This window comes from Choloepus didactylus, chromosome 12, assembly GCF_015220235.1.
Source record: "Choloepus didactylus isolate mChoDid1 chromosome 12, mChoDid1.pri, whole genome shotgun sequence".
In the NCBI taxonomy this organism is placed as follows: Eukaryota; Metazoa; Chordata; class Mammalia; order Pilosa; family Megalonychidae; genus Choloepus; species Choloepus didactylus.
This window is the reverse complement of record NC_051318.1, coordinates 1810923-1836708: the sequence shown is the minus strand read 5'-3', so window position 1 is coordinate 1836708 and position 25786 is coordinate 1810923. Positions and strand designations below refer to the sequence as shown.

At 41.1% G+C, this 25786-nt stretch overlaps 1 protein-coding gene across 1 annotated transcript; it reads left to right on the top strand.

The window, feature by feature from the left end:
- The first annotated feature begins 11643 nt into the window (after positions 1-11643).
- UFM1 (ubiquitin fold modifier 1) lies at positions 11644-24837 on the top strand. The gene is made up of 6 exons (XM_037800281.1): positions 11644-11744; positions 11833-11889; positions 16165-16222; positions 19278-19317; positions 20393-20425; positions 21838-24837. Coding segments are annotated over exons 1-6 (258 nt in total). The 5' UTR covers positions 11644-11742; the 3' UTR covers positions 21906-24837.
- Positions 24838-25786: the final 949 nt, after the last annotated feature.

The following is a 25786-nucleotide window of genomic DNA, read 5'->3' as shown; positions in this document are numbered from 1 at the left end:
ATGGTTCAGCCACTCTGGAAGTCAGTCTGGCAGTTCCTTAGAAAATGAGATATAGAGTTACCCTTCGATCCAGCGATTGCACTTCTCGATATATACCCGGAAGGTCGGAAAGCAGTGACACGAACAGATATCTGCACACCAATGTTCGTAGCAGCATTATTCACAATTGCCAAGAGATGGAAACAACCCAAATGTCCTTCAACAGATGAGTGGATAAATAAAATGTGGTATATACACACGATGGAATACTATGCGGCAGTAAGAAGGAACGATGTCGTGAAACATATGACAACACAGATGAACCTTGAAGACATAATGCTGAGCGAAATAAGCCAGGCACAAAAAGAGAAATATTATATGCTACCACTAATGTGAACTTTGAAAAATGTAAAACAAATGGTTTATAATGTAGAATGTAGGGGAACTAGAAATTGAGAGCAATTAAGGAAGGGAGAACGATAATCCAATAAGAACAGATAAGCTATCATGGGTAAATTTAACATTCTGGGAATGCCCAGGAATGACTATGGTCTGTTAATTTCTGATGGGTATAGCAGGAACAAGTTCACAGAAATGTTGCTACATTAGGTTACTTTCTTGGGGTAAAGTAGGAACATGTTGGAAGTAAAGTAGTTATCTTAGGTTAGTTGTCTTTTTCTTACTCCCTTGTTATGGTCTGTTTGAAATGTTCTTTTATTGTATGTTTTTTTAATTTTTTTAATTTGTTTATTTTTTATACAGTTGATTTAAAAAAAAGAGTTAATTAAAAAAAAAAAAAAAAACAAGGAAAAAAAATATGCAGAGCCCCCTTGAGAAGCTGGTGGAGACTGCAGGGATACTGGGCTGCCCCACCTCGATGGCTGCTAATGTGCTCACAGACATAGGGGACTGGTGGTTTGATAGGTTGAGCCCTCTACCACAGGACTTGCCCTTGGGAAGACTGTTGCTGCAAAGGAGAGGCTAGGCCTCCCTATAATTATGCCTAAAAGCCTCCTCCCGAATGCCTCTTTGTTGCTCAGATGTGGCCCTCTCTCTCTAGCTGAGCCAGCTTGGCAGGTGAAATCACTGCCCTCCCCCCTACGTGGAATCAGACACCCAGGGGAGTGAATCTCCCTGGCAATGTGGAATATGACTCCCGGGGAGGAATGTAGACCCGGCATCATGGGATGGAGAACATCTTCTTGACCAAAAGGGGGATGTGAAAGGAAATGAAATAAGCTTCAGTGGCAGAGAGATTCCAAAAGGAGCTGAGAAGTCACTCTGGTGGGCACTCTTACACGCAATATAGACAACCCTTTTTAAGTTCTAATAAATTGGGGTAGCTGGCAGTAGATAACTGAAACTATCAAACTACAACCCAGAACCCACAAATCTTGAAGATGATTGTATAAAAATGTAGCCTATGAGGGGTGACAATGGGATTGGGAAAGCCATATGGACCACATTCCCCTTCATCTAGTTTATGGATGGATGAGCAGAAAAATGGGGGAAGGAAAAAAACAAACAAAGGCACCCAGTGTTCTTCTTTACTTTAATTGCTCTTTCACTTTAATTATTATTCTTGTTACTTTTGTGTGTGTGGTAATGAAGGTGTCAGGGATTGATTTTGGTGATGAATGCACAACTATGTAATGGTACTGTGAACAATTGAATGTACACTTTGTTTTGTATGACTGCGTGGTATGTGAATACATCTCAATAAAATGAATTAAAAAAAAAGCGTAGAGGCCTATATTAAGATGAAGGAAACATCTGATTTTTGTTTTCTCAACTTTTATTAATTCATCTGAGGTGTGAGTCACCAGCTCATCTAGCCAATGTTTCCAAAACGAAGTCTTTGTTGCCTCCAGAGTAGTTGGGAAAAGGCATTTCAGAACTACCTTGAGAGAATCTGATGATCCACAGAGAGATGTCTTTTTTTTTTTCTTTTAGAAATGCAATGTTGGTCCTGACAGTTATTTTCTAAAACTGCTTCTGTGTTAACCCAGGATTACATACTTTTCTCATCAGGATTTCATTTCTCCACCCAGAAATTGTAGGACTGTTGGGCTGACCTAAAAATACATATTAACCACAGAACCTCACAAGCTATGCCCCTCGCCTATAAAGAAAACTTTATTGGCTCATCTTAGTCATGGTGGGATTAGATGTATAGCCCCTAGGAACATTTAAAGAAAAAAAAAAAATCCCCACACCTCTTGAGGATACTGCTGATAACCTGTGTGTTGGGAGGTCTTTCCTCTTGGCTGTTCGTGGGCACTGGCCATCGTCAGGCCCTTCCACGGCCGCTGGGGGCTGCACTCCCTGACTGAGCAGGGCCCCTCAGGCGGGCTTGAGACTGCATTCTTCATCACCGCCCTGTTAGCTCTGAGCTGAGAGAAAATGTTTCCAAGGCTGGCCGGGAGCTGACTGCTGTTAGCCCTGTGTCTGGGGACCTGCTACACTGTCATCATTTATGCTGTTTTTAAATGCCTTCATCAGTGTTTCAATAGGGATTTTGGAGAGGCTGCAGTACAGACTGCTTGCAGTATATATTACTCCAGAAATCATTATGGAACTCTTACCAGATCATCAATGATGTTATTCCTTTACTAAGGGCAATACAAGTCCACTCATTTAGCAGATAGAATTGCATGTTTATTATCTCTTGAGAAGTCAGTAGCCTGGCAATTAAGAAATATTGCAGAAAGATGGAAAAGACAGAACACAGTAATATGCTGAGAACATTATAATCATTAGCATCTAAGCTAATACTTTATTCTCTATATTACTTAGGTTAGAACACTCTGTATTATGTTTCTCATTAGGAAATATTTTATGTATTATGAATGTTTGAATTTTACTTTACAAAATATATATTGAAGTTATTTGCTTGATATTAATTCCAGAGTAAAGCTAACACAGCTATATTCATAAGCATTCTTGCTGAAGGGATCTAGAAATGAGCAGGAAAAATTTAAATTATGCAAAGATCTAGCAGAAAGGCAAATATTTTTTGTAATAGGAGCTTGAAACTCATATCAGTAATGAGTTAGGACAAAAACAAAAGGCTAAGAGATACTCTTTGGAGATAATAACTATTTTTGATGGCAGTAAAAATACAACTTTATGGATACATTTATTTAGTAACAACTAAATAAATAGGACATAGATTGGCCAATATGTCATTCTCCTGTAAATGAAGTAGAGTACATTCTTGCTTACTGCTTCAAAAAAAATGTCAGCTCTCTTTAAATAGCCTGTTAGCTTGTGGAAGAAATTCTTACCAGCTCCAAGTTTGTGATCCTGTTCATTTATCATCAAAGGCCACATTTCAACCAGTAAGCAAAAAAGAGCAATTAAATGTTGTAAGATACAAGTCATTTCAATGCCTCAGAAAACAAGGGAAAAAATGACTAGGAAGGGAAAAAAAACACAGCAAAGTTTAAAAGCAATTTCGAGAGATTGTAGGTGGAATCAACTAAACTGAAGTGGCCAAAACTCCCTAAAAGGCATTCCTTTTGAAAACAGATTCTCTTTGAAATGATTACTTAAATCCTTTTGTAGTTAATAGTTTTAGAAGTATCTGGAGTTTCTCAAGGATATTTCTTTCAGGCCAAACCTTTCTACCGGTCCCCTCTGTGCCATGCCCCTTGAGCCGGGGTCAGGTTTGGCTGGAGGCCTCTGGGGCTTCCAGATGGCTCACTGCTTAATTAGAGCTTTGAAGCATACTACACCCTGCAAGGTTCATATGGTTCTTTCAACTACAGGGATTGCAGCTACAAATCCTTTCCGAAAGCATATAACTTACACCAAGGGTCTTCAACGCAATGACCACAGGGGACCAACAGGAAACAGGAAAGTGTGATGGGGACAACAGGGCTGAGCCACCTGAATCTGCACCAACATGCAGTGCGTGGGCCAAACCGAGCCCTCCCTGTGCCAGGCAGCACCGGGGGCCTGTGGCAGCCTTGCCCACATGGCCACCGCCACGGGGAAGCCACCGGGCAGGGCCGGCCAGCGAGCCGTCCTCTCAGCAAGCCGGGGTGTCTGCAGCAGAGGCCCTCTCAGGACAACACGCCATGCAAGGGGACGGCGAAGGAACAGATGAAGATAGTCACATGTTTTTATTTGAGTAGCTTTTTTATTTAATCATATTTGATAGGAAAACTTTAAATTAGCCTTTTCTAACCTCTGTTTTCACCAGTAAATGGAGTAGTCCTGCCCTCAGAGCAGGAACAATGCAAGAATCGCAATGCATAGTCCACTGCGTTCACAGCATTTATGACTGTGGGTAAGGGAGTATATAAACATCACCGCAAATGGAAAGCATTGCCTATCTATGACATCTTTTAAGCTAACAAGAAGTTTTGGCTGAGTACCTGCTATTTGCCAGATATTGTTCCAGGTGTTGGGAATCCGTTAGAAGGTCACTGAATGAGTTTTTCAGTTCAATTGTCTATAATTTAATTAGTAAAGATGAAATATAAACTTTGGGATCCAATTAGTAAGTTATGTAAAGAAACATAAATGCCTGATTTTTTACTGGTCTCTCACAAACCTCCTGTGTTACTTTAGGCCTGTGAATAACCTCTTTATGTTCATTTTCTCATTTTTAAAATAGAGATATTGTCCATTCTGCATGCTTCATAATTGTTTTGGGAGTAAAATGAGGTGGTAAATATAAAAGCAATTCAAAAAGAGAAAAATACTATGTAAATATAAGGGAATATTATCAATGGCTGTTCATTGCTTTAGTTAGACAAGATGAAGAGTAATAAATGGAAAGTACTTTATATACTTAAGACCAAAAGTAGCAAATGGAAAATAATGTTAACACTTTAATGTTAATCAAATAATATATCAGAGTTCATCATACGTTGTCATATATACAATTAAAATGTCACACGGTTTTAAGACTTTCAAAGGCTCTCAGAGACCAATTCACATCATGACAACCAACAACACTTTATAACAACTGAAAACATTTTTCTGAATACCATGTTAATTCTTAATACAAAACATGAAAAATTAAATATAGGGAAAACAAACATATAATCCTGTTGAGGAAAAAAATTTTTTTAAATACTAGTTAGACAGAAGTCTAAGACAACAGTTGACAAAGTACATTAGGATAAAACAATAAAATTAGAAGTGAAGGAAAGGGCAATTTCATTTTCCCCTTAAAGCAGATGAGTTTTACCCAGAAATGACTACTAAGTTCACTCAATTTGCAAAAATTTTAAGTAAAAATTTCCTGGCCAATATAGAAATGATTTTTTTTTCCTTCTTAGTACTGCCCTTGTTTTCCTAAGACAAACACCCTACAATGGATTGGCTTAAACAATGGGAACTTACTGGCTCACAGTTCTGAGGTGAGAAGTTCAAAGTCGAGGTGTCAGCAAGACAATGCTTTCTCCCCCCAGTTTTCAGCATTCTGGGCTGACTGCAGCAGGCCTCGGGCTCCCTGACCTAATGCCTGCTCCGGGACACATGGCAAGGTCCTCTCCTTTCTCCTCCGGGTTCCACTGACTTCCAGCATCCAGTGGGCTGTCCCCATCCCCCAACACCAGTGGCTTACTCCACACCTGAATTTCCCCGGCTTACAAAGGACTCCAGTTTGCAGATAAAGGCCCAACCTCAGTTTTCCTCTACCAGTCAGGAAGACAGTAAGAACTAAAGGAGAAAATCTGGTGGCACAGCAGAGAAAAGAGTTTTAGATTACACCTAATGGGAGGGATGCATCTTATCAGTAAAGATATCCTACCTGCTGTGAAGTCATTAAAAAAATTTGATGAAATCAACGATAAATTACTAAATCATATAAGACACCCAAAGCATATACCACTGAGCAGTAAAAAGAGAACTGAATGAGGAGCCAGGAAACCAGGAAGATCTGTGTTGCCCCAAATTGGTTGCAAAATTTGGGGGCCTTAAGTTCCTTATTATAAAAGTATCAGGATAACAGTTCCAGGTATTAACGCAGAGGTTCTGTTTTGTCGTTGTTGTTTTTACCTCTTTTCTCCCCCTTTGCTCTTTACTTCAGTTCAAAGAAGACCCTTGGACTCCAGTATGTCAGAGGCTGGAAAGCCACAACAGCCCAGAGAGCAACATAATTCCTAGACTGTGCATTACAAAAGATGTAAAATCTAAATTCAAAGGCATAATCTGAACGAGCCCTACCTTCCCCATGTTGTCCTCCAGCCCTCCCTGCCAGGAAGTTAGAGGATCTGGCTGAAGGAAGGAGAAGAAATCACAGAGGGAGACGTGGGAAGATATCCCTGAGAAATGGCACTATTACCTAATCGTCCGGAAAACGACCCCCTTGAGAATTACAGAATTCAGAAAGAAAACGCCTAGCTCTTGCATCCTGTAGCCCCCAGGAAAACGAGGTTCCCTCCGTGCTGGGAAGTAAAGCACGTCGTGGTTAGTCGGAGTCACTGAGCCTGCTCAGTGATGGAGGAGGCAGCCCTCTGATGTCCTGCAGAGAGAACCGGGGACCCCACGGAAGACGCCAAACTACAAAAAGGACTGGAACAGCCAGAGAACAGTGGACTGCAGACGCCTCGGGTGATGTCAGTGGACACCAACGCCAGTGAGCTCGGGACAGATGACGACAGAGGGACAGACACATGGCCTTCCAAATGCCCGCGTGCTGCATCCAGCCTCTAGAGAGTGGTGTGGGGAGGGACCATGAACGCATCTAGGATCCTGATTTGACTAAGAAAACCTTGATTTGACAGAGCTAACTCAAGTCAACTTCGTGCCACTAGGCACAAGTTGGCTTGAGTGAGACAATTAGAGAAAGAGAGAGAAAAGAAAAAAATGTATTATATTTTTAGCTGGAATGAGTTTGTGCATGAGAAGTTAGTGTCCATGACAAGTGAACTGTATTATATATATCAGAGGTTCTCAACCCCCACCCCCACCTTTCATTGCAAATATTTTAATGTTCTCTTTTTTATTCTGAAAATAGACTTCTGGATAAAACAGTTACCTACACGCATAATTTTTAAAAATCTATATTATGCCCTGTCTGTATAATAAAATGTGGAATTTACTTCCAATATATGTTCATAACACGTCCACAGAAGCAGCCACGATGTACGGCACCGGGAATATGTCAGCCACAAACACCCCCGAGTCAGCATGTTGAACTGGAGTGCAAATCCCATGAGTGGTGCTGCTGGTGGTGATGTGGTTTTTCAAACAACTGAAGAAGTTTTAGAAAGTTCTGGGGGAACAAAGATGGAAACTCTTCTAGATGTACCCGGTACTTGCAAACCTGGAAAACTCACTATTTTTACTCTGTCCAACCCTTTGCAATACATCTAGCATCCCCGACCCCTGCCCATAAAATCCCAGTATCAGCACCCCCCCAGTCATTGTTGTAATTGTTTTTTTCTTTTCGTTTTTGAGGTATTTTTAGATAAACATTTTACTGAAATATAGTGCACATCAATAAAAGTGTGCACAGCCTAAGAATACAGCTTGAAAAATTTTCACAGAGTGAACATATGGGCCAAGAAACAGAAACTTACTGGCACCACCCAGCTCCCCTTGACCCCACTCCGTCCCCAGCCACTACATCCTCCATCGGGTAAACTGTCCTGACTTCTAACACCACGGATTAATTTTGCTGTTGAACTTCACATAAATGGAGCCAGGGCTTCTCATGCTCAGCATTATATTCATGAAATTTGTCCCTTTTGTCGTACGCAGCACACTTCTGCCCACTCTCACTTGATGGACGTTTGGGTGACTCCCAGTTTGGGCTCCTGGGAAGAGAGCTGCCACAAACATTCTTGCACGTCTTGAGGCAAACGTGGCTCATGCATCAGTGCGTGGGAACGCAGGGCAGAGGGCATGCATGCACTTGCCCTTTAGCAGATATTGCCACCATTCTCCAAAGTGCTTGTACCATCAATACTCCCTCCCACACATGAGAAAGTTCTAGTTGTTCCAAATCAGCACCTGGGTATTGACTGCCACTTTTTATACCAAACGCCCTGACACATTTCACAGCACCTTCTGGAGGGGTTACTGTCCCTATTGAATGTATGGATTATTCTTTAGATTATATATAGATTAGCAATTATCTGGGAAGAAAAATATACTCATATCTGACAGAGTATGAGAAACTCTAAATGACTGAAGCTAACGTAAGGGAAACAGACTCTATGGCATAAGCGTAATGTCCATAAGCAACTGCTTCATGGATTTATAGCCTGGAATGTCGAAAAGTGTAGACTCTGGACCCAGACTGCCAGGTTCGAATCCCAGCCCTGCCACTCTTAAATCTGGGCGACTGGGAAGGAGTTCCTGGGTCTGTCCATGCCTCGACTCCCTTATCTTTGTAGGGATAACGTTATTCCCGCTGGGATGGGTAGCTTATCACAAGGGTATGATTTGGGTCTTTGACCTCAAATCTCATTTTAGCCACTTCTTTAAATTTAGGATAAATTATTTAATTTCCTCATGCCTGTTTTCTTCTCCTGAAAAAACAAAATGACCTCATAGAGCCGTTGTAAGGATAAAATGAGGAAACATGGATGTGGAAGAAACAAAACTCCTACGCTGGGACTAGATCTGTCAGAGGCTACTTTTTCTGACAAATAATGTTCCCATTAAACAAAGAACATATGCAATATTTACAGAGAAAATTCAATTCTATAAGGCTGGCAAATTCCTACTTTTTTACAATTTAAAATGCCTTTTTGTAATAAAGGTTTTACAAGTTCTGTGGTTAAAATACGGTCAGTCCTTCGACTAAGCCTCACATATGCAACAACCTCCCTAGAAAAGCCCAGCTCTTCCACGAGCTTTCAGCAAACACTAGAAAGGAAAGGGCTCACAGCTCCCATCTCCTCCGCACCTTTGCCGCCCCTCCTGGGTTCACAGGTGCAAGCACTCCCTTGGCCTTCGAGTCCTCACCTCGAGGAACCACAGGGCATACACCTGTCCCCGGGGCTGCTGCTACCAGACGGCCCCTCCTCTGGAAGCAGAGTCACAATGTACAGCCAAGGGCAAGCAAAGCTCACCGTCTCTACTTTGTGATTTCAGTTACATAAAATGCTTAACATAAAACCCAGCAAATACTAACTCTGGATAAATGTTGAGCCACTATTATTATTGCCTCAATTTTCTCATCAGAATGTCATCACCTGTATCGATGTCTGAGGATTGTGGAGGAGAAAAGTAATTTAAAAAAAATCAAGTTAAACAACTAGAAAAATAACCACTTATTAACTAATCAGGCTACAGTTTCCTTTTTGTAATACGAAGGGTTTGGACTAGAAGAGCCTAAGATTTATCCCAGTGTAAGTCCCAGTGTAAGCCTTCCAGAGTAATATAATTTGACTGTCAGATGGTTTTAGTCATAATCATAAATACAATCAAGTTAGAGTGAAAAGTTAGGAAGACAGATTTATGTTGGCATACAAATCCAGTGTCTGTATTTCATTTTGTATTTTTTAAAAGTTGGCTACAACAATAACCAGTAAGATGAGTTTGTATGACTACGTAAACAAATCTTTTTAGTCCTTATGTAAATTTCATTTCCACTCATTCCTTTACAATAATGGGAAATTTATGTGCTTTGCAAATGGAACACTGGAATCTTTCCTTGACCTTTAATGAGTTCTGATGTCGTGATACTGTGCACTTCTACAGTTGGTTTTGCCTCCACATGATACTAACTGGATTCCTTCCAAACAGAGGCCATTTACACTGCTTATTGTCTTAAAATATTATATTTGTCAATTATCTCCTAAAATCAGTTTGCTTCTGATAATAGTCATTGACTACACTTCAGCTCTTAAAAGGCTCTTCTTTTGCTATAAATGTGCCAACTACAAAATTCCTTAACAAAGTTTAAAAAAAAATAAACTCTTGAATGTAAATGAATCCAGAATTCTATATTTTCTTTTCTTGGTTCCAGGAAAAAACATTTCTGGAGGCTCTAGAAATGATGCTATGACTATGAGGCAAGCATGTGAGGAAGGGAGCTGGGAGACTGCAGTGAGAGAAATCCTAAACATTTAGGAATAGCTACTTTTCAACATCTTTTGATATTCTAATGTGTTTTTTCCATTCTGATATATCTTATCTTAATATATTTTCTAAAGAGTCAGTAGAATGTGGTCCCTGAAGTCATACTGCCTGAAGTTGAATCCAGTCTTCACTTTTTTTATACATGCAATAAAAACTGTTAAATCAAAATATATTTTTCTCTTTAGGATTTTGCTACATATTTTTATCAATGAGCAGAAACCAAACTATAAATAAGAGGATACAATTTTAAATATATACATATACAGTATGTATTCTTAGAAATATACAACTGTAAGTATATACCCTAATCTGCCCATTGTTACCTGGCTGGCTGACGGCAGGTAGACACAATTAGTAGTTTTCTCCTCATTGCTAATCTAAAGGATCTTAATTACATCCTCTGATTCCACAGTTTTAGCCAGGAAAGGCCTACTGTTGACCCCTAAAGCTATCAGTCAATATTTGCCTGCATCTCTCTGCATACACAGGAAATGTTTAAAAGTTTAAAAGACAACAACCATCTTAGCTGCTACCAGAATCAGCATCCTCTCCTCGCGGAGATCTCACCTGGCAAGGGCAGTTGCTACAAACCGGACCAAGAGCGCAGAGAGACTCTGTCTTGGGGCCAGCACTGGGCAGTCCCCCCACTTCCCTCTCAAGGGGACCCCACACTCCCGGAAGATTAACCAGCGCTCCCCAGATGCTACTGCCTGCCTGCCTTACCTACTCACGCAACAGTTCCGCAACAGGGCACCGCGGTCCCGCTGGGAGGGATCTGCTTCCCCAAAGGCAGATGCCGGGATTCGGAGTGAAACTTGGAGCACGTGGGTCTCCGCCCCTCACTACCCGGGAACTGCCGAGTGCTGGAGCCGGGGCGGGCGGCGCACACCTGCCTCCCTCCCCTGGGGACCCCAGCGTCCACCTCAGAGCCCGGCACCCGGGGTCTGCGGTTACCCTGGTGCCCGAAGGCAGGCTTAGGAGACCCGGGGGCGAGCTGTCGAGGCCTGCTGCTCCGGGAGCCGGGCCTGGTCTCCCTCGCTCACCCCAGCACGAGCGTTTGGTCTTGAAAACTGTTACGTGTGAAAAACTGAAGAGTTTCAAGTGACGTGTGAAGGATAAAGAACACGAGGAACGCCAAAAAGAACAGGGCTGGCTTGCTGGGCAGGAGAGGAGCAGGACAGCAAAGCAGGTTAGCATCCCCGCCCTTCCAAGCCTCCATCAGCTTTCTCGCACGCTGGTTGCCTTAGCAACAGCCGAGGCCCTCCACGGCCCCGCCCACATCCCCTCCCACTGCGCTCTTCCGCCCGCCCACTCTGGCACGCAGACTTCCGCCCGCCGCCCGGCACGTCTATTTCCGCCTGCCTACCCTGCAGGCCGACTTCCGCCCCAACCTTCCTGCTGGGGCTCAGGGTCCTTCCGTGTGAGCCCGCGCTTCTGCTGCCTGACTTAAAGTACTGCAGGAAATAGCTGCACTTGAAAAAATATGTTTCCTATACGCTCCATGTTATCGTCTCAGAGGTAGAAATACAAAACCAGTGGATATTTATAACGTGAAGGTGCCAGCCACCGTGAGACCCCGGAGCCTATTTTCAGGCAGTGCCTTGGACAGCAGCGACTCCGGAGGCCCCCGATGGCCGAGGGAGACGTGGACGAGAGCGGGGCGGGGACGCTGGCGGTGCTGGTGGCAGCTTTGCTCGCCCCGGCTCCACCATGTGAGTGTGCCCGCCGGCCCCGACCCCAAACCCGGCTCAGCCCCAGCCCTGGCGCCCGACACTAACCTTCTCCCGCTCTCCTTCTTAGGTCGAAGGTTTCTTTCAAGATCACGCTGACGTCGGACCCGCGATTGCCCTACAAAGTGTGAGTGGCTCGGGCCGGCAGGGGCAGGGGCCGGCCTGGGGCTGGGGTCGGGCCGGGGCCTGGGCTGGGTTTGGGGGGTGGGGTGGGGCCGGGAGGGGGCCTGCCGCACATCTCCCACCGGTCGCCACCCGCCGCCCTCTCCCCCACCCTGCGTCCTCCCGGAAACCTGCCTCGCGGGAGAGTGGGTGGGTGGGGTCCGGGACCTGCTCCCTTAAGGGTCTGCTCACCCCGGCGCGAGGGAGCGGGTTGTGGCGGGAGCGAAGGGTTCTGCGGGTCAGGACCCCCATCGGAATGCATTCTGTGGGTGGTGGAGTGGGAGGACGTGTGGACAGCGCCCCAGTTGCTGGCCGGGGTCCTTAAAAGTACTGGGGTCCCATCCGCCGGTGACGGGAAAGGCCTCTCAACACTCATCAGGAAAGAAGTCCCGGGCCAGCCTCCTGATTCTTGAGTGTCAGTGACTCAACAGTCGGTTTAAACACTCGTGAGATTATTGCAACTAGAAGTTGCATGAAATATAGCAAGGAACAGGACTTGCATAGGATTTTGTGTATAATTAATGTATTGGTACCGTGGCCACATAATGAGTAGACAACAGCTGCTATCAGTCTCAGTTGTAACCGACGCGTCCTCCCAGTTCCACCTCTAAAATGTCATTCTCAAGCACTTTAATATGGCTAACCACGTTTTTCCTTCCAGCTGACTTATTCTGTTTCCCCTGCAGGAGTGTTTTTCCCATCCATCCATGGTTCTCTCTGCGTTTAATCTTTCACTATCACCCTACCACTCATAACTCCACCCCTCTTTTCCTTATCCAGTTTAGAGTCCATGCTTCTTATGTTTCAATCACTGTCTTGCAAATACCCTCGGCTCTGGCACCCTTTTCCCTCTCTCCATAATTTGTTCGGTGAAACACCAACTCTGAATCCAGTCACTTGTGTTCTCTGTACCTAGCTGAGTGCCCCCTAGAAAATGGCACAGTCAGGCTTATGGTTATATGTAAAATTCATGACCAATATAGGCAGCACTCTACTACATTTCTTCGTTTTCTTTCTTACTCTCTGTCAGGTTGTTTTGTTTTGTTTTGTTTTTAAATTTCTGTTCATACTTCCCACAACCCCCGTTCCCACTTACTCTCAAGCCTAGGGGAGATTCTCCCATCTTCTCATCAACACCTCTGTGGACCTAACCACTACATCTACAAACTTATCATCTCTGTCTCCCATCATGTTACAACGGAAAACATGACTTTACTCCTATGAAAAGCTGGTTGTTCCACTTGGGTTCTGCACCCCATCTATATTAGTCTTCTTATTGATTTCTTCTCTTCCTGGACTATTCTCAGCATGTAAACATGCTCTAGGAAGAGAGGGCAAGAGACAGTGGATGGAGTGGTAGTTGAGTTTGAAAAAGAAGGATATTTCAGGTAGTTCTCAATTTGTTTTTTTGTTGTTGGTTGGTAGTCGGAGTCACTGTTTGTATTGGCACTAAGTTACAAAATTGTTGGAAGTAAGTGTTCGTTTTTATACGCAGGATGAATTAAAAATGCTTTTGGCTCTTTCATTCTGATTCCAGCCTTTCTCTCCCGTATTGCTTCCCACCTTTTCTTACCTTCCTCCTCCTACTTCCAGGACTTAGTCGAAGTCTCAGATTCACCATTCCCAAACCTACAAGTCCTTTTTACTCTCCCTGCCTTTACAAGTTTTTACTCTTTTCTTGGAATGCAGTCTTGTGACCAATCTTTGATGCACAATATCCTTTAATCATCAAAACTTCACTTCTGCAAAGATTTTTGTCTCCCTTTTCCAGATTCCTATAGCACTTTGTTCATATTCTTTAAACAACTCTTGCCAAGTTGTGTTGTACTTAGGTTTATATAAAGTAGTTATTAAAAGAACAGATGATGTCAATACTTTACTTTAAAAATTCACTCTAATGTACAGGGTAATTCCCATGCTTTCAAAATGCCAATATAACTTGAGTGCCAATTTTATGAAATATTAACTCGCAAACACAAAATGCATTAAATCTAGATTAGTCTATATAATCACAAGTCTCCAATTGTAAAGAAAATTGAAACCCCAAGGTTTTAGAAGTTCTTTTAGGGACAGAGTTTTAGGAAAATGAATCTCGGGTCCTAAGTAGTTGACATGCTGTAGAGATACTTGCAAAGTACTATTTCCTTCTTTGAGCTCTCATATCACCAATTTATTAGATATTTTCTTAAAGAAGTGACTATACATTTAGAAATTTGTGTTTTAATTGTCTCTTGTGCAATAAAAGGAAAGGAAAAGAAAAAATTAATTGATACCCTTGTGTATTAGGGTTCTCTATGAATATAAGATTTATAAAGGTGTGTCACACAGCTGTGGGTATGCACCAGTCCAAATTCCATAGGGCAGGCAACAAACTAACAACTCCAATGGAGATGTTCAATGAACTCCTCAGGAAACAAATTGGCAACTTCTACGAACTCCTCGGGAAATACTTCAATGGGCAGCCGAAGAAGTGAAGGTCCTCTCTCTGTCTCGCTTAAAAGTCTTCAACTGATTGATTGGATTAAATCCAGCCAACTGCATTCTCTCATTGTGAAAGACACGCCCTTTGTTGACATCATCAGTCACAGCTGCAGCCAATTGACTGATGATTTAATAAACCAGCCTGTTGGTTTATTAACCAGCCACAAAGATCCTCACAGCAACGGTTAGGCCAGTGCTTGCTTGACCAGACAGCTGGGTACCATCACTTGGCCAAGTTGACACATGAATCTAACCATCACACCTTGTTCACTAATTTTTTTTTTTTTCTGGATGGATGAATGGATGGAATAGAGGAGGGGCAGCCATGAAATCTATCCACACTCCTTACTGGAAGTAGACACAGTGTCATGTGGTGGATCTTAGGACAGTTATGTTTAGAGATCTTTGAACTAATGGAAGAAGCTAGATGTATGCATGAAAATGTCACATAATGGTAGTTGCTGTTAAAACTTTAAAGTTAGAATATGAGTGATGACAAATAAGAGGAGCTTCAAAGAAAAATGTTAGCTTGTCATCTCCTGCTTTGAAAGACAATCTGGTTTTCTTTAATCATTGTAATTTATTTTACATTATAAATTTTATTTATTTATTTATTTATTTAACTTCTTACTGTGTCATTAATGATGTCGATTTCTTTTTTTAGTTTTTAAATTGGAAAATTCATACAGATTGACCCTGGGACTAACTGATTTATAAATGCTGAGTTTACCAGTGATCTTTAATATGTTTGCCATTGTGCAAATCAATCACAAATGACACATTGCCCTCCACAGTGTTGTCTCAGTTTAAACCAAGCCCTTTTTCAAATGATGACATAAAAGGTAGAAAATCACCTCACTGTTGACACTTTGCCATCTAAGCGTTTCCCTTTCATTGACCAGATCTACAGACTTAGACATGATTTTGTGGAGCGCCCAGGAGCATTCATGAAAAGATTTTTGATCTGGACCGTAGGGCCACTGTGGCAGATAACACAGCCTCATCTGCTCAAATGACAGGAGTTTGTCATCTCACAGTTTAGGAGGACAGAAGTCAGAATTCGAGGTGTCAGCAGGGCCAGGCTCTCTCCATAGTCTGCAATTTTCGGGGTGGCCATCAGTGACTCCTAACTCGGCCTCCGCCTTGTCCCGCGTCCACTGTCCCGTCTGTCCCCTCTATGTCCACTTGTCCTCTGCTCATGAGGACACTGGTCACACTGGACTCAGGCCTGCCCTGGCTCAGGCTGGCCTTGTCCTAGTAGGACCTTCAGAGATCCTGTGCACAAATGAGTCCACACCATGGACTGGGGGTGGGACTCTGAGGGTCCGTTGTGAAGGACGTGAGTCAGTCCATCCCATGGTCCTGTGACGCTCCCCAGGTGGCCTCTACTTAATATGAAAATTACAGCATTTCTGCATCAGGTGAAGAGGCCTTTGGACTAGAGGTGGTGAAGTGGTCAGAGGGCTAAGGACAGATTTGAGTTTTTGGAATCCATCTCTCAGCCCATGGGGCAGATATGTCTGTGTCCACGAGTTGAAAGAGTGTGTGTGTTGCTAGTTGTCAAGTGGAGCTGTAGGCATCATCTCAGCTAAGTGGGTTTTTTTTTTCCCTTCAGAGTAAATGAATGTAGTGTGAATCAAAATATCCAACCTTCAGACTCGAAAGACAGCTTCTCAGATTTTCTATAGTAGCTGAAATAAAGAACAAAGGGCTTAAAAAACACCCTACTGTTTTTTGTTCTTTTTAATTCTTCTTGCAGACTCAGTGTTCCTGAAAGCACCCCTTTCACAGCAGTCTTAAAGTTTGCAGCCGAAGAAGTAAGTATGGATTGGAACAACCCTTATGGAATGTGGTTCAACAAAATTCATCAAAACTCTAAACTGCTTGAAATCTGCCTCCCCCACACACACACTTCCACATGGACTTGAGAATGAACTTCAAGACTTGCTTAAATATGTAACGGAATGAGTTAAACAATTTGACACATGTATTTAGTGCAACCATTGAAAGTTATAAGGAGAATTTTTATTGAAATTGAAAGGTACCGATGATACATAAATTTAAAAAAATACAGCAACATATCATACTGTATTCTGTATTCTCATATTTTACTAGCTTTGATTCTGGAATTACAAGTATTGTTTCAAGCTTTATTATATTTTCCAAACTTTCTGTAATGAGCAAATGAACTCGTAACTCAGTAAAATGTGTTCTTTTTTTAAAAGTATCCAGTTCTTAAAAATATGTTTGGGTTTTCTGTTTTTAAGAAGTAAAATGTTTTCATCTGAAGTTCTGAGGAGCATATGTAAAGCAGGTCTTTGGACGTCACGCTTGGATGAGTAGTTTGATCTGGTGGAAAGAGCACCAAAAGGTGACTCAGAAGATGTAGTGTAGTTTTAGTTGTGCCATTAATTAGCTTTGATATGAGACAAGTCTCCCAGTTTTCTCTCTTCCTGAATTTTTTAATCTTTAAAATGGCAGTCGTAATTGCCTGTCCTTTATGTTTTTGAGTAAAACTGGAATAGCATTTATTAAAATTTTGTGAAGTTAAAAATGCTGTACGGCTACAGAGTGACGCAAATACAATTTTTGGTTCAGAATCTTCAGAAAAGTTTATAGGCACAGAAAAATAATCTTAATAACTCCCTAATTAAAAAGCTGACTTAGCCCCTGTCTTCTCTGAACTTCAGGGGCTCATGGGAAGTCAGCTACCATGTTGCTTACAGCCCCTGAAAAGTGAGTGTGTTTTAAAGTCAGTTTTGATCTGTTCTTCATGCGAAAACAGCACGTAAGAGGAGATGGCAAGCATTCCTGAATACAGCGTCGTCTTTCTTCTTGCTGCACAGATCACTGGCAAGAAGTGCTCGTGGTCTGAGGAATAGCAGGTCCCATGTATTCCAGACTTAGGAGGTGGATTTACAAACTATAGTAATTACTATTGTTGCTACATATTCTATAGTTATTTTATCATATGTTCTTTATAAGGTAAAGGCATTGGGATCTTGGTCTTCTAATATAAAGATACTAACAGAAAATAAACCAACAGGCTGCACACAGCCACATACATTGATTAAAGCTTCAGTGTCACGTATAATTGTGACTGATGGGTGCTACACATTTAGAACAGATAAGACTTTCAGGCAACAGAGAGAACAAAAGTTGACTTGAAAAAATCAAGAAAGAACACTTGATAAATTTAAATCTCTAGTAGAATTCTCTTAATTAAAAAATTATAAAATATCTTAACACATGACTGGGAATTAATTTCACATAATATTGAGTTGTCAGAGCCTGAGAAGAGCCTCTTAACATCCTAAATTATAGACTGAGGGGATTGAAGGAAGAAAATAAATAAAAATTGAGCAGCATAGAAGACACTTTGAACCCAGGAGAAAATTTATTCATGTAGGACAAAAGTAGTTGTCACTGTATTTTACATCACTAGGGATGTGTCCCCAAATTTCAGCTTACCCGTTGCCTCCACATTCTGGAAAAGACAATCATTAGCAGTTGCTTTTGTTATATATTCACAAAATATGTTGCCACCACATGGATATGGTTAAGAAAATGTATAGCTTATTTTAAAATGGACATGATTTAAGAGTATGACTCACAGAAAATCTGAGATGTCTTAAACTAATTTGGATATTTGATCAAAGTTTTATTGAGTAATAAAACTGCAAAAAAATTTTAAACTTAGGAAATTTATTTATTATTAAAGTACATTTTGATGTTATCTTAAAGTAGATTTATTGTTTAGAATTTAAATCTTTAAAAGGATGTTTACAATTAAGAATGTACCATATTGAGAGTAAAATTGTTTATTAGGTCTTGTAAGAAGTAATTGTTCTTATGCATATTAAGTTCTTATTTTTAAACTTGATTTTTCAATTCATAATTTAAAATATACATTTGGTTGTTCTTCTCAGCTGTCCGTAAGTCACCATTTTAAAGGCCAAGTATAGTGTTCTCCAGACTGTTTACCCTAACCCACTAGAACTACCAAAAGAGAAAGAAATTCTGGGGGGGGGGGGGGGGGGGGGGGGGAATGGGTTCAGTGGCCAAAAAGTGTGAGAAATGCTTCAGTTACTATTTTCTTCTTGTGGTTGAATAAACTGTAAGCAACGTATTAAAGGCTTTTGAAGAGACCACTGGTTTATTTTTCCAAACTCATTTGACCACAAAACTCAACTGAGTAGGTGTAAAACCTGCTTGTAGCACAGAAGTGTTTAATAAATATTTCAACTCTGAGCACCTGATCACACTTTGGCCACCTCTGATCTCTGGAGACTGCCTCTTTGCCGTCACTGGCTTCCTTGACCTCCTTGACCGCCTTTGTTGTTTTCTGGGGACACAACCAGACCGTTGGCTGTCCCTGTGGCCTCAGTCAGTAGATCATTGAAGGAGCCGTGAGCCTCGGCTCTCACCTGGAAATCTTGTTACCTGCTAAACACAAGAACATCTGTATGGAACTTGCCATTTCTCTGAAGAAAATTCAGGAGTATTCTAATCAGTTTATTCTGCCTTCTTGTTTTCCTTATTCAGGAGGGTGATACATGATAAAAATGACATGTCTGAGTCTGAAAGGGTAGACATTGCTTGGGTCATAGAGTAATCAGTATTGTTTTGTATTTTGTAGTCCATAAGATAAGGTGCATCTTATGATCAGCAGAATCTTAGATACAATGAAATGCAGTATTTAGAGGACAGAGTTGTTCTTTTAAGATAAAGCAAATAACAGTACTTTATTTGATGGCATCAGTTTTCCTAAAAGATAAATCACATTTTAGAATTATAGAATAATTTATATGCACCCCATCCTTTACTTATCTAGTTATTCTCCCTATGTATATATTTTTTTCTCCCTTTTAGTTTAAAGTTCCTGCAGCAACAAGTGCAATTATTACCAATGGTAAGAATTCATTTTAAGATTATTACCTCGGAGCTGTAGAAATTGTTTGAAAGGAACAAAATTAATTAAAATTGACTTAAATACAAAAAAGCCCCAAATTTATCAGTATAAATGATATGCTTGATTGCAGACACTTAAGTCATAGTATGTAATTAGCTCTTCTCAATTTCTTTATTCTTTTGGTACTGTCTAATATCTTGTGCTGTTACCACTTTATGCCAGATTATTACTGAAAATATTTTTTATTTCCCAAGGTTTTTTTTTTTTTTTTAAATTTGCATCGGTAAATGCTTCAGAATATAGGAAGTTAAGCAAGAATGTACCTTTGCTATACCTTGCTGTTGCTTTCCTGACTGAAGACTGTTTCTTACAGGCTTGTTATTCAGTTAGGTTTATAACTTAACTTCTGGATAGAGTGGATGACACTTAAGTGTGGTGGAGGTGGCCCTACGATGAGCTTAGGAGTCGAGGGGCCGGGAGGGCTTCCCCTCCTCAGGAGCCCAGCCTGGGGGGCCAGCAGATGGGTTGAGAAGACGCGGCCCTAAGCAGGAGCCTGGCGTGCTGAGACGTGACAAATTGTCACACTGAACCAGTCACCGCTGTCACCTTGGAGTGCTTCTCTGTTCAGAGGAAAGCCACAGACTTCCTGAGAAGTTTTAGGTCCAGAAATGAATGGCTTAGGAAAGTGCTTTGTGAACTTATTAAAGTTTCCATGGGACAGGAATAAATGACTTTGTGGGCTCGCCTGGCCTTAAGCTTTTATGCCTCTGAGCAGTACAGAAAGCATTATTTTCACTGTTTGTGGCATAACAGAACCAAAAACTACCATCTGTGGCAGGTGCTCATCACACCAACAGATGTCCTTTTCTGGTCTAGCAAATTGTGCGAATGACAGTAACAGACTTGAACCAGTAGAGAGCTTAGCTGAGTGATGGTCCCTCGTGGCCTCTGTTTAAACTACTGGGCTGGTGCCTGTGTACACTGTAGCACTTTTTGGCAAATCTGATGTTGATGTTAGTAGTAAACCAGCATAGCTTTAGAAGCAACTTAGATAATGCTACACCTTGTTTTCTAGACGGAATAGGAATAAACCCCGCACAGACTGCTGGTGAGTGTCTCCTTGAAAACTCATGGAATAGGGGGGCGAGGGGTCTCTGTATGTCAATTGATACTGAATATTTAATTCATTATGATTATACTTGGTAAGATTCTCTTAGGATTATAGCTAACTTGAGGTTATGTTGCAGTCTTTATATGTGTCTGATAGTAATTTGTTGCAATATGTGTGTCATTTATGCTTTGGGCTGCAAATCACAGAAAACCTGGCTCACAGTGGCTTAAGCATTAAAGGTATTAATTAATATGCATAACAAAAAGTCCAAAGGCAGGAGTGTGCTGTTTTAGGAATAATTTTAACCTACCTCATAAGATAGTTGTGCAGTAATGCATGTCAAGTGCTTAAAATGCTGCATTATCATAGTTAAGCATTGACTAGATACCCAGCTGTTCTGTTTTAGAGAAGTACGGTCATTTAATGACTGAGGCCAAGTCCACACTCAGGACTTGAAACTACTAACATCAGATACTGATGTCATAACAAGCAGGCAGGTTAAAAGCATCTTACAGTTTATTAGAAGTAGTCTTACACTTTTTAAAAAGTAGTTTTGATTTTCTTAAATGTACGCATTTGGGCTCACAGTCTAATTAATTAAAATGCTTTGAGATTAAGCATGCTTCAATATAGTGTAACCTTGATCTTAAGTAGTAGTTTTTTTAAATTATATTCCAAAGTACTTTTGTATTATAACAAAATTATATTGTCTTCATAGGCCTTGGGACTGAAATGTAGCCTTATAGAAAATGAGAGGGATTTAAAATCATAAAAATCTTGTTAATTAGTACTTTTAAGTGTATAATTTTATTTAAAAAAAAGACTATTTATTGAAAAATCCTGAGATACTTCCTTATACAGATGCTTTTAAACATAGTAATAGTTTTTTTCAACTCCAGAAATTTTCAGTAATTTATATTAATTTGAATTACTGCTTCCCCTAACATCTTGCCTATTTTAGTACCTTTTAAAAAAATTGAATTGAGTGCATTATGAAGTATGAACTAAATCTCATCAGGCAGTTGAGCCAAAATAGAGCAGAGTTTCTAAACTTTTTCATTTGGGGTGATTTAGATTGATTAATTTTTCTCTCCTGAGGTATTTTATTTTGTATTAAAGCAAGTATTTATGATTAAATTAGTTCACGCCATTACTTGCTGGGTTGCTGAGTATATCAGCATTTTCATGGCTGGTAGTCTTATTTTAAATTTCTAAACGTTTGTTGGACTCCTAAGATGTAAGAGGAATAGTACCAAGTCTTAAAATGCCTGGAATTGGGTTCTGGTGATACTTGAGCTTTCGGACTTGCTCTACCTTTTACTATCTTGTTTACTGTATGTTAAAATTGTTGGAATGTTAAGATAACTTGTTGCTTTTTAGATACCTAACTTTATTTTTTGTTTGTTTAGGGAATGTTTTTCTCAAGCATGGGTCAGAACTGCGGATTATCCCTAGAGATCGTGTTGGACGGGGTTAACAGGTGCCATTTGGAGCACGACTGTCTTCAGAATAAATATTGTATTTTTTTTTAATTGAAATCAGGCCATTTGAAATACTCTGAAAATGCCAGTTGTCAGTGAAGTAAAGAAAGATGACTGTTGTATCTCGTTCTGTGAAGGGGATGCCTGTAGCACGGGGCCGCCACTGCCACCACCTTTCGCTACTGCCCCTCAGTGCAACTGCTCGTTCATTTGGGTGAACGGATTGTCCGGCTGTGTTTCATACTGGCGGAGGCTTCTCATGATTCCTTCTGAAAACATTTGGAAAATTAAAGTTTACTAAATTGTAATTATTTGTCTTTGGCTTAAAATCTTTTTTAAAATATGTGGCTCATAGATGGCAGTTTGCTGGATAGCATCCGAGTTGCAGGGCTCGTAAATAGGAGAATTCCTAACTATACATAGTTTATGATGAGGGTTACAGATTTGCCCGTGAATACACAACTGTTTTTTCAGAATTTATCCTTTAGCTGGCTTTTTTACATTTCGAACTTTCCGTGTGCATAGAAATTTCAATTTAATATCAAAGTGCCAGTTTTTTAGCTAGCTCTCATGAATAAATTGATATTCCATACCAAGTGATTTTAACTGTTTATAGAGTCCATTTTCTCAGTGGTGAGAACTGACAGCACATTAGAAGAAACTGTTGCTGAATTATGCATTTCTTTACCAATCTCTTAATACCACCTATAAGAATCCTCAAGAAACCATTGTCTTTTTGAGGATGACAATAGCATTCAGGAGGAGATGATTATTTGCATAGATCTGAAGCTCGCAGCAAAGCTCAAGGAAATGCTCATTGGAAATGCTGCTTTGTTCTACTTATTGAAGACCCAGCATTTAAGTAAGAGTTGAGATAAGTCTCCCAAATGAATCAGAAGCCAGTGGCCAGGATGGTAAGGAGGAGGGCAAGAGAGGGCCACGGTGAGGCCAAGGGCCTCAGCAAGCCAACTGGGCAGACAGCTGTAGAGGGCGTGCTGGGGAAGATCGGGGGGAAGCAAACCAGGGCATTGCCAGAAGGGGCAGAAGGCTGTTAGATCAGTCAACAAGTAGGCCTTGTCCACACAGATTTCAGAATCCTCTCAAGGGAACCCAGGGAAGGGCAAAGGGCACGTGGAGCAAGGAGATATTTATGCTTATAGAGGAAATTGGTATCTCTGCAAGTCCTGCAAGAGGAAACAAAGAAACAAAGGCTCCTCATGATTGAGAAGCAGAAGGCAGCCTGGATTTCCGGGGGCCAGTGCTTGGAGAGCAGGTGCTGAGCCTGTCCGGTTCTGTCCGGAGCTGGAAGTACAGCAGGCCTTCCACAGACATTTGCTGAACTCTTCATGACTCGGGTTATCTCTGAGCCCAGTTTTCATCTGTGGGCATCTCTCTGTCGTGGGCCCTGGCTTCACTGGGGAAAAATTTACAAGAAAACACAACAGAATCAGCATCCGAAGGGCCGTTTTGGTAGTTAAGTTTGCCAGATACTGTTCACGACTTTGGCAGATGAACAGCAGAGGCATCTTTGCTGAGGTAGAAAAGTACCCTACTGATACTTGGAGAAGTTTTTATTCTTGTAAACAAGGTGGTGGTCAGAGGTTCCTGGTCCTTACAGAGTTGAGCCTCTTAACCAGACCGGAACATCTATTCACTGAATTTTTGGTTTAATTTAGAGATTTTTGATTTCTAGCCCAAAACTCTGCCTGCTGGGTTACATAAATAAGTTTATGATGTCCTGTGCCACAAAGTGATTTATGTAATATTTTTGTTCTTTGATTTTGGAAATTTTATTGTAGTAAGTTCTTAACATTTTAAACAGACGTTTTGTTAGGAAATGTGATCTGTAAGCTCTTATTTTGTGCTGAATATTTTGAATAGTTTAAATGCATTATTGGTACTTAATTAATACCTTATGAAAAAAATACATTTTGTTATACCATAAAGTGCATTGTCTACTCTTGAATTATAAGAGCTCTTAATCAGTGTGTTCATTGAGCCAGTGTATGAAAAATGCAGCAAAAAATAGGAGCAAAGGTGATTAACAGCTGGAGAGCACAGAAGTGAATATACACTTCTGTGCCAGTACACTTTACAGAAAGGGAAAAAAGGTTTAGAAAAAGGAGTTATAGAAATTGTTTAGTTTGATGGGTCCTAAACGTCGGTGATTATCTGAGTCACCTGGTGAACAAAAATGCAGATTTCAGGAAGCCACCTTTAAAATTCTGGAATGAATGATAAAAATCTCAGTAGAAAACAGCCTGGGTGATTTGTACTGAGCGATTAAGGAGAAGGCCGCCGCCTGCACTCTGTCCAGGGCTGAGGGGCCGGGTGCTGGGATGTGCTCTCGAGTCCCGATTCCCCAGCAGCTTGACTAAAGACGAACACGCTGGTTAACTGCCTCCTGTGCTCAGTGGTAGAAAAGCCTCCTTTAAAATTTTTCAGTTCCATAGTTTAGATATTTTAGATATTTTATCTTGAGTTAATTTAAAGAAAAGTCAGTGGGGGGGACAAAAAACGGAGCCTCATTTAAGCTTCCAACAACCTTGAATTATTTGTGAATTGGAAGTATTGATGTACTTTAATGGAACAATTCTAAGCTAACTATTTATTAGTTTTCCAAAGGCCATTTGTAAAACCACACATGCACACAAAGATTTGCATATGTAATTCATCCAAAAGAAATCTATGGAATTACTATGTGTCTAATATTTTAATGGATGCTTTCACTTACAGTTTCTCTTCACAATATCAAATTATCTGCATTTTATAGAAGAAGAAACAGGCTTAAAGAGTTTAAAATTTGAACCCATGTTTGTCTTTGAAATGCTCCACTTACACTGAGAGAACTTTTCAGTATCCACATTCTGCAACATGTTAGATCTGTACTGAATTGCAAATTTAAAAATAAAAGATGGCTGAAATTCTTTCAGAGTACTATCTGTGTGTAATGATTGTGAGTAACATCACATGCTAGTACATGATGTGAATGTGATGATGAAATTCTAGGACATTGGGTAGAAAACAGTCAAAGATAATGGGGCTAGGGGTGGTTCAGTGGGGGGAGGGGGGAGGGCCCCCCCCCCCGTGTTCATCAACCCCTCACCTGATCTGTAGTTTGTCCTCATGGTTTTGCAGTTGCAAGATTGTCTCTCAGTGACATCCTGCCAATCATTGCTGCCCAGACCCTCTCCAGTACAGAAAACCTGGGACCACCCTCTGGTTAGTGCTTGTTCCAGTTTACTAGAGCTGCCGTTATGCAAAATACCAGAAATGGATTGGCTTTTATAAAGAGGGTTTCTTAGATTAGAAATTTACAGTTCTACGGCCATAAGTGTCCAAACTAAGGCTTCAACAAGAGGATACCTTTACTGAAGAAAGGCCGATGGTGTCCAGAACACCTGTCAGCTGGGAAGGCACGTGGCTAGTGTCTGCTGGTCCTTTACTCCTGGGTTCTGGTTTCAAAATGGCTTTCTCCAAAATGTCCCTGGGCTTCTGTCGCTCTCAGTTCATGTGCATCCTTGCTTGTTCTCCCACGATGTTTCTCTCTAAGCATCTGCGAGGCTTCTCTCAGCTTCTCCAGAGCAAACCCGGGGCTTCATCTCTTAGCTCAGCGTCTCCAAACGTCCTTCTGTCTGCATCTCCAAGCATCTGGGTCTGTGTCGGCTCCTGAGCTCTCTTAAGGACTCCAGTAAACAAATCAAGGCCCACTCTGAATGAGTGGCGTCACATCTCCGTGGGAAAAATCTAATCAAAAAATCCCACCCACGATAGGTCTGCCTCCACAAGATTGCATTAAAGAACATGGCTTTTTATGGGGTACATAACAGATTCAAACCAGCCCTGTGCTGGAGGCGAATAACCATTACTTAAGCCA

Coding starts and splice junctions, on each gene's coding strand:
- UFM1 (XM_037800281.1), top strand. Junction 11,890..16,164: donor CCGCGATTGCCCTACAAAGT/GTGAGTGGCTCG, acceptor TTCTTCTTGCAG/ACTCAGTGTTCCTGAAAGCA. Junction 19,318..20,392: donor AAGTGCAATTATTACCAATG/GTAAGAATTCAT, acceptor CTTGTTTTCTAG/ACGGAATAGGAATAAACCCC.